The 9,582-nt window shown below is 40.4% G+C and overlaps 1 protein-coding gene across 1 annotated transcript; it reads right to left on the bottom strand.

Moving 5' to 3' along the window:
* Positions 1-784: 784 nt before the first annotated feature.
* On the bottom strand, positions 785-6,365 carry prdm13 (PR domain containing 13). The gene is made up of 4 exons (XM_027012555.3): positions 6,100-6,365; positions 4,359-4,490; positions 4,143-4,263; positions 785-2,750 (listed from the first exon to the last, which is right to left on the bottom strand). Exons 1-4 carry the CDS (start codon positions 6,238-6,240, stop codon positions 1,309-1,311), a joined length of 1,836 nt encoding a protein of 611 aa, XP_026868356.3. The 5' UTR covers positions 6,241-6,365; the 3' UTR covers positions 785-1,308.
* Between the last annotated feature and the right edge of the window lie 3,217 nt (positions 6,366-9,582).

Raw genomic sequence — 9,582 nt, 5'->3', positions numbered from 1 at the left:
CTGATATTGGGTCTTTCTATTTCATACCTACAAATCTTTGACACGTTTTTTATGGACCTGCTGCTGCCCTGATCTTAGGCTATTGTTTTTATGTTTGCTTTCATTTTAGTTAGATAAACATTGCTGCTTCAGTTCAAAGTAGCCCGTTCCTCTCCTCAGCACTGTCGCTACAAACAAGGCGCCTCAGATAGCACTTCACTGCAGCAAGCCAAACATTTTAAAGTTTAAAGATCGCTCCAGAGATATTCAAAAGCATTTGTCATTCTTAAACATATGCAAGTAGCTCACGTCAAACATTTTAGGACACATATATACTCTGTGCTGGCTTCAATAAAGTGGAACTCTCTTGATTCACTACCCTGGTGTCAGTGTCTCTTGACTTCCCCGGATCCTACAGAGGATGGAGGGCAGAGGGTATCTTAGAGGAGGCAGAACCTGAAGTTCTGGTCACTTTGGACCAGTTTCTAACAAGCAACACTTTGTACGTGCTAAAATGTATATGTTAATTAGGCTATTAGCTTTATATAGGGACATACCACAATTTTACATTTCCCAAATGTGGTTAATATATACACTGTAGTCCTAAGCCTTGTCATTGGGTAGCCTATCTAATGCTGTTCCTGGACCAATTTTACATACATTAAATTAACATTGAGTAAATTATAATTACCAAAGTTTTTTTTTTCTTTTTGTAGTTTATGTAAAAGCAAACAATGAAAGTAATATGATTGAGGAAAATATGACTTTTTACAATTTTAATTATTATTAACCAATACAACCCACATCTGCCACTCAACAGTTAATTATACCATAATTACATTTTTACATGAACTTTCAAAGGAGAAGAGAACAACGATAACCGAACAACACAGGATTTCTTTACGGTAACAGAAACTCATTATTTTTGCAAAGTCCTACATGGGACTTTTGAATGGGAGAAATGCGAAACGAATTTGCTGTAATAATACCAATCGTGTTTTAAAAGACACGGCAGAGGTTTATGACAGTTATAAAAGACGTGAAAGACGTGGAACTTCGCCACAACCGAGAAGATGCAAGCAGGACTGAAAAAACATACTGTTGTCATGTAGTATATATGTTATTATGCCATACACTACTGTTTCTATAAAGTGCTCGAATCCAGACTGTGGGAACATTTATTGTAGGCTGTTTTCGCACTATATGCAAATTGAGTCTTTCGGGGGTAATGGAAGAAATCATTCATAGCTAATACAGAAAGCATACGTACATTTATAATTTAGTCATTTTAATCACTCAGGCTGCTGCAAAGTGCCCAATAAAAGGCCATTAATCATTGTTTTTAGCCGATTCCTGGTCACTCTGGTCGTCTGTGAAACACACGTCAACGTCACTGTCATTGTCGCTTTTTTGCTCACTGTCCATGAATATGCCCTCCATTTTGTCCTCAGATTTTTTGACAGCTTGACCCGGGTGCCTTGATTTGACATGCCTCTCCAAATCCCGCCTGCGCACTAGCACTTTCCCACAGAAGTCGCACCTGTATGGAGTGTTTCCCTCAGCATGCAGGCGAATGTGCTTGTTTAGATTGCTCGGGTCACCAAAGGGGCGGAAGCAGACTTTACACTTAAGTGGCTTGTAGCCTGTGTGAGTCCTCATATGAATCTTCAGACCGTATTTTCGAGAGTACAGTTTTCCACAATAAAGACACAGGTGACCCTTTTTGGGCTTGCCAGAAACTGAATTTGTTGTTGGCATTGATTCCAACCTTGCTCGGTTTTTGTCTACAGCGATCTCTGACAGCTGCTGAGTGTGCATAGCTATTTCCCTGTCGATGTTGGTAATAGAGTTCATGTCTTGATTGAGAGTCGGAGCACCAAAGTATGAGACAGACTCTGGGTATTTGAGGAGACTGCCGAAGTGTAATTTCAGTGGGTAATACGGCGAGCTATAAAGTAGTTCTCCACTGTAAACAGTGAAGGGCATAATAGGGACATTACTGTCCCCATTGTACGGTTTCACCCCATCGAACTGTGGCAAGGAAAATCGCTCAAAATGAAACCCAGGGGATATTTGAGAGTACCGCGAGGGTGACAGCGAAGAGTGCATGCGGCTATCGACGTGTTTGAACGCAGAGTTTTCCTCGAAATGCGGCAGTAAGGGGAAACTTCGGATGGTGCTTGCGCATGGTAGAACTGGAGGGGTGGACGACATCGTTTGCGCACCCCTTGAAGACTGACCGTTAGGCATTGGATCGTTCAAAGGCCGCAAGGACTTCGTGTTCCCCAGCACTTTGCTGAAACCGAGTCCGTTAGATTTCCCGTGGACCTCTTCTCTGGAGACGTCCGTGGTGAAAATCTTTGAAAGTCCCATTGGTTTAAAGGCTGAGCGCACTCCCGGTTGAAAACTCATATTGTTCATTACTGTGGAAGTTCCGCAGTGGCCTAGGATATGCCCATGATTTCTAGATGAGGTAACACTCATATCCAGGGCCCTGTCCTGTTCCTCCGATTTCTTTGATAATCCTGCTTTGTTGGGGAAAGGTGATGAGATAAATGGCCGTTTGACGGACTCGGGCATTGAGATATTGTGACCGTTCCGTGGTGAAGTCGAATTGCTTGGTATGTTGAAGTTTTCTGTGACTCTTGCGTACTCGTTACTGACAAAGCCTCGTGCATGGCTGAGTGCGCAGTGGAAGTGAACATGCGCTTTGAGGGTGTTAGGGTATTTGAATATCCTCCAGCAGTACCAGCATATGTAGCGCTCTTCACCTTAAATTAGAAAACAAAAACAAATCAATCGATACTCAAATGCATATACATTAGTTGCTAACAGACTTCATTTTCTGGTCATGTGGTTATTTCGATGGGCAATATTTCATGAGGCTCTTAATCACGTTGGCATAACACCAGTTGAGCTGTCCGAGGTCAATTATATAGATGTAATGATTTTGTAATCTGTATAGGACTGTTGTTTATTACCGCCATCAAAAGAGCAAGCCCCGACCCAATCTGGCGCTTACAACGCAATACACTGAAAGGAGACTTTCTCTCTGCTATTTCCCGTGGAAGTGACGGCAGCTGTTGCTTGAAATCGCAAGTCGTGAAAAACAATGAGGCTGGCCCATCTGTTGACGCTTGAGAATAGGAAGCGTATGTCAAGGAGCGCGCGGTGTATTGGCACACAGTACAGCGTCGCAAATCAGGGCAATAATAATCCCACATAAACGTTAGCATTCATTGACCAACAATGCTGTGTGTAGCCAGCTAATTTACCGTAAAGCACCTTTTAGAATTTATTTGCTTTTGAACACATGAATATTAATGGATATGTGACATTTGTTAACCTTTCCCCGCCCTGTTTACCGCAACCCTACCGATTGTTAATCAGAGGCTTAATTATCATCAAGTATGCGTACTTTTTCATCTAAATGTACAGCAGTGATGACATGAACGTACAGTGCTTTAAACCAATTATGTAAACTCGCTGTGTTTTAATTAATATTGACTCAATATTAACAAACCAAAATCTATTCAGTATAATTGCCATTATCCAAGGACCTTTCCGTTCAGTAACTGAACAGGGCTGTCAGGCTTAATCTACAAAAACTCTGAACTTGAGTTTCTAAATTAATTTAAACCGGATCTGCAATTACTCTAATGGTGTTTCCATAATAACGCTTAACAGATTCACATAATTGCGTCGCTTGTCTATGTAAACATAGTTTTTATCTATCCGTATCATTACTCAGTAACTCAATTTGTATTGTTAGTTTAAAAAGATGTATCTTATTTATTATGATTATAATTTTGTTGTTGTGGTGGTGGTGGTGGTTTTTGAGGAGGAGGAGGACGAGGAAGATAACGCTTTTTTGTTTTGGGGGTCAGTGTATTATTGTTAAGTCGATACTTATTGCATACTGTTTAACTTCATTATATAATTTTCTATCCTAATATTTTTTTTCTGTACGCCTTTTTAAAGATGAAAACGTCATTGGTCTCACAATAAATAAATACCACACTGTTTCTGCTGTTAAAACCCACGTGATCAAAAGAAATGTTCAAATTTGCAGTAGAGGGTTTTTTTGTTGTTGTTGTTGATATGTTCTAATAATAACAAATAACAAAACCGATGTCGCAATGCAATATCGTTTACTTACACACCTTTCTCGTCGTGAGTCGGAGTAGCGGTCATGGGTATGTCAAACCAGTGTGCCAGGGAGCTGGAATACCAAACACTTAATTCCTCTCCGGCTTGTACTTCTCTCAGCACCCGATAAAATATCTTTTGACGGGAAGCGGGATAAAATAAATATTTGTGGATCACTTAAACTCACAACTGTATGCCATCAACGTAAGCATTTCTATAATATAACTCACCTGTCCACCGGGTAAATCCGAGACCGCTTCTAAATTCTGCTCCTGGCTGTTTCTGGCCGCGCGTATTAACCCAATCCAGTCCGATACTGAACTACCGGATTCGTCCACGAACTCCCCACGTTGGAGGTGAATCTATAAACACAATATGGCAGATTAAATTAAGAAGACTTCTTGTAGTTTTAAAGGTAAGAAAAGCTAATTTTATTAAACTGGGCTGGAATTAATTAAGCAAAGGGTTCTCCGAGTACATCAGAAAAATGTTTAAGCATATGTTTATTTTTAAATCATTATATTTAATGTGTTTAAGATATTTTGTGCTTATATTTAATTTTCGTTGTTATAGTTGTTAATCATGTCCTTTTCTTTGTGGGTAATTATCCACCACACAAAAGTGTCTTGATTTGCTTTTGCTTGGTCTATTAGACAGTGGCAATCATTTTAAGGGGAAAATGCCATATAATTGAACTGATATGAGAAACGAATTTAAGGAGTGTCAAAGCGGTCCTATTCTGTTCAAACAAATTAAAGATTAAAGCGTGACATTTGACACAGGGATTGCACCTGATGATCGCTCGTGGCCCGGGGCGCTGCATTCACGCGCATCAATCATCAAATGTGTAGACAGCATAAAGAGCGTCTGTACATATACAACTTATTATAAGATCATTTGGAATATGATGTAAGTGTTACAAAATCGCCTAAAAATGATCAATCTGAAATATATTAAGTAGCAGGGGGAAACAAAATTTTCCAGGAGGAGGCAATATTAAATAAATTTTTAAAATATTTTTTTGTATATTTGTATTATCCCATTATAGGTTATTGTGTTCAGTTAGATGTTGCTGAGATGTACGGAAGTGATTCAGAATTTCATAAATTCTCTCATTTGTATGCTTTATGCATTCAGTTTTACACTTCAGTTTTATACTGGAGGTCATACCATCTAATTTACTGTCCCTTTCTTATTATTGCATGTGAGGTGTTGAAATTAAATGGTACATAGGGATAACTAGCCTACTAGCCTGTGAAATTTAAAGAATCGAGGGCATGAAATCCTTCGGGGCGACTCAGGTCGCCCTATTAAGGCGTTTAAGTAGAGGCACAGAGTGACAAGTTGTCCCGCTAATATAGCTCAATTATTTTGAACCTGACAGCGTAAACAAGTTAATCTGAAGATCTTCGATACACTGTGATAGCTTTATGACACGTGTAAAAATAAAAGAAATTAAATATCGCATTATCGAATTAAAAAAAAACAACTTAAAATATTGTTACATTTTAAAAAAGTGGTGAGCGGGTAATATTTAGTAGCATTTTGAATGGCCTAGGTTTTGACCATTTCTGCAAGTTTAAGGAAATACTGTTGAAAACGTTAATCTGTTTTAATATTTGAAATCTTTGTTAAAAGCTGTTCATTGTTATTTTTAAAAAGGTGCTTGTTTGATATTCATAATCATAGTCACATCATCACCACGTCGCCATTATGATGGTGATGATGGCTATTATTGTTGTTGTTGTTATATCCTGTTGCTGTTGTTATTATATTTGTCATACTTAGCATTTTGTTGTTACGAAAATATCCTATAGGCTAATTGATACAAAACATCCTATAAAGTTGAAAGTTCATACACAGGCCTACATAAATTGGTCTAGATGAATTGTCTTATTTTTAAATACGTTAAAAAGACGAATGCAAAGTGTCTTCGGGTCTACATAGTCTAACAAAGTGAACTGAATTTACCTTCTTCCTGACTCCAACTTCTTTGCGATCCGAAACATACTTTCCCAATTTAAAGACGCCTGGGACCGGACCCATCCGCAAGCCAGCCGGGATGCTGCAATCTGCAAACACACCGATACTGGGTGTCCGGGTCGCTTGCATGTCCGGCTCTGTGTGAGGTGAGACCAGAACCAGGAAGCCCAAACAGGGATTGACTAAGATGAGTAGAGAGCCGGGGATGAGGACAGACCAGTCTCCGCCCGTGAAATGACGCGGTGGCGTATGTTCTCCGGCTTTTCTAATGGAGCAGCAAGGTACCCCTCGGCACATTAATGCGCGAGAACGAGCACTGCGCGATGAGAGAGTTGCGCTCTTTCTGCAGCTGTGGAGAACTCTCCGAGATGGTCACATGGAGACTTTCCCTAGTGCATAATGAACCGCTCCAAACGGTCAGGAGACAATAGGCCCAGCGACCTTCCCGTCCCCAAAATCCAATTTGTCAAGGGCAGAGAAAAGAGAGCCACGAATCAAAGGTCTGGCGCAACCATTAATCCTCAGCATGTGGCTTTGTCCTCCAGACAGTTCCGATATTTTAAGTGACAAATCCACTGTATAATTTCACCATAAATTCTCTCCCCCTGCATTGTTTCCATACAAACCTGTTTTTTTGGAAATCAGTGACTACTTTAAATGTACTTGGCTGCATCCTTTTAAGGTTTTATATACTTCAAAGCTCTTTATTCTCTCCTCCGGTAGTATTGTGTGTCTCAATTTCAACAAAGGAACTGGAATGTTTGGGAGACTTGTTAACTTCTATTGACTCCCGGCGTGTGCCGAGCTGGGATCGGGCAGGTACTCAACAGGAGAACCATCACCAAAGAAAAATAACAAGAGCTTTGAAAACAGCCCGGTTTTATAATTTCACACTTTCGTTTTCACTGTCACTACTTCATTTCTCAGCATGCTTTCATTCTCCATTAGTTTGCAAAGCTTTGCAATTAGAAGAGAATAATCATCTTTTTGCCCGATGCCCACTAAATGGCATGGTGTTATTAAGCCTCATTCCAACAAACTGCTATTTATGTTTAAATACTGTATTAATTGTATTATTTAAAAACAACGTTATGTATTAAAATAATGTTAGAGAAACCAACCAGTACGTATTCTCATTTTTGCACTTTGTTATTTATATATTTAATGTTTGTTTGTTTGTTTTTCTAGATTTTGAGACCTGAGAACTCTTTCATTAGCCTATACATCACAAATACTTTAGATTCTCAATTTCTGATTTTTTTGGATCCTGTCTTGATTTGGTCGTTCAAGAAAGAAATCGAAATCACTTAAGGAAATTTGAAATTAACATTTTCTAAGCGTAAACTCAAAAAAGAGAGAACGCAGTGCTTTCACCCAGCGCATTTCTTCTTGGAACAACAGTGGAAATATGGCCACTGGTGTTAAAACGTCACCTAACCCCTCTGATCGCAGCCCTCGACAGCTCAAAGGAGGGCGATAGAGAAAAACAAGAATTTGTGGGCGATACATTCAAATCATGAGCATGTCCCGTTAACCCCTGTGTAGCCCGGCGAGTCTGAGATGACGCTCCGCTGTATTTGAAGTGCTAGAGGTGGGATCTCTTTCTCGCGGTAAAGCTATCCCGCGGTTCCATTCTATAAGCCCACTCTTTTGGCCCCTTAATGAGTCAAAAAGCGTGAAGGACACGCGAACCATTTTTGAATAGACGCATGCAAAGGCCGGCTGTGCGGTTGGTTATTTATTAATGTTGCCATTTGTGACTGGTTCCCATCCGCTGGGCAATAACGGGTACAGCCTCAATAGAGGCCGCACCAGCCGGGGCGATTCTCATTCTTGTCTTGTGGCTGAGAGTTGAAGTTCCCCAGCTAATATACTGTTCATAAAGGCGGGATGAGAAATTTCTTTCCTTTTTATCCGGGGAAAACAGCGGTGAAACGCATCCCAAAGCGTTCACTGGAGCACGGTGAGCGGTCAAAAAGCTGGGTGTTGGAAGTGAATGCAGTGTTTGGAGCAAATGGGATGGAAAATTAAATGAAATCAAATAGCTTGAACGGTAGCTTTGTTCGGTTCTTTTTAAATAGCACATTAATTACATGGTAGCAGTTGTATTTCGAGACAATATTGTGGATTTGGGCAATGCATTCCAGAAGGCGTTTAATAGACTGCACATCACATCAGGGAAATAGATTGAGCTTGTGAGATTCGGTAGGGTTTTTGGTGAAGGCACTTCCACTTTCTCTGCGTCCAGCTTTACAATTCCAGCTTTAATGCGGGTTTTGATTTAACAGGTTGCACAATAATGAACCATGAATGTAGAGGCACAACAAGTCTGTAAAGAGCTACAGTTTAGAGGGGCAATGTCCCACCAGGGAACTCTATTCATCTGTCCAAACTGCTCCGGAGTGCCAAGGTTCACTACTCTATCTACAGCGATCACAATGCCTCTTGAAGACCCACCGGCCTTCCAAAAGTACCCCCTTTTTACGCCAGCAATAACCTTTTGCAATGCAAAGTCTCTCAATAGGCAAACTTTTACTTTCTGGCGCTGTTCTTTCCTGCAAATATCCCTCGTGGTCAAATATTCTAGGCATTGAGATAGAGACCAGGATATAAAATAAATAGAAATAAAAGATTTGACAAATAATACGCAAAACGAATTAGTCTGTGGTGAGGCATATCGTGAATATCACGATGCATCATGTGCAAAAATTCGCCTTAATGTGATTAACCTAAAGCTCAGGGAAACCGCAAGATGCGTAGCGCGGACCAGCTCCCTTGCTGTGAGGGGATGCGGGTGGGACATTACTGATGCGTTTGAATAGTAATTATACTTGTATGGGAGTCCCACCGGATGACCTGATTGGGATTTAACCCAGACTAATATTCAAAATCGCATTAAAAACTTGCGAAATAGGCGGTGATTCGTCGCCGTTCGTGCGTGGTTTTATTTTAAAATGCTTTCAAAAGAAAGGGGGCAGCGTTGTTTCGGTATTCAGAGCCCGAGCAGTTAGTCTTGCCTTTTGAACCGAATTTCCCTAACTTTGAGTCTCTTGTCGCGGCTGAAAAGGCGCGCATAATGGGGTGTAAACTTGTCTGAATTGAAATGTTTCGGTGTACCTTATAAATTCATACCTTTTCTCACTCGAACGCTCTAGAATGAAGCTTCAGTCTGCCCGATTCTCTCTGCTGTCCAGTGCATTTAAACCGAAGTTCATTTCTAGGCAAATGTATTCAAAGAAGGCCTGCTGTGAATAGCGCTGTGTGTCAGCCGGGCCTAATTGGAATTAAGGCACGTAAAGCATATGCAAAAAGTGACAGAATTTCTCAGGTTTCGGAGAGCTCCAACTTTTGCCCTTTTTGGTTCTTAGATCGTTTGACTGGGTGGTGGGAAAAGGCCAGCCGTGTTTTATGTGTATGCATGTTAAGACACATCATTAGTTATTCCTTTGAAAGAATTTCCCTTTTAATTTA

Source organism: Electrophorus electricus, chromosome 11 (genome assembly GCF_041902795.1).
Source record: "Electrophorus electricus isolate QZ-2024a chromosome 11, ASM4190279v1, whole genome shotgun sequence".
NCBI lineage: Eukaryota > Metazoa > Chordata > Actinopteri > Gymnotiformes > Gymnotidae > Electrophorus > Electrophorus electricus.
The sequence above is the reverse complement of the archived record's forward strand: the minus strand, read 5'-3'. Positions and strand labels throughout refer to the sequence as shown.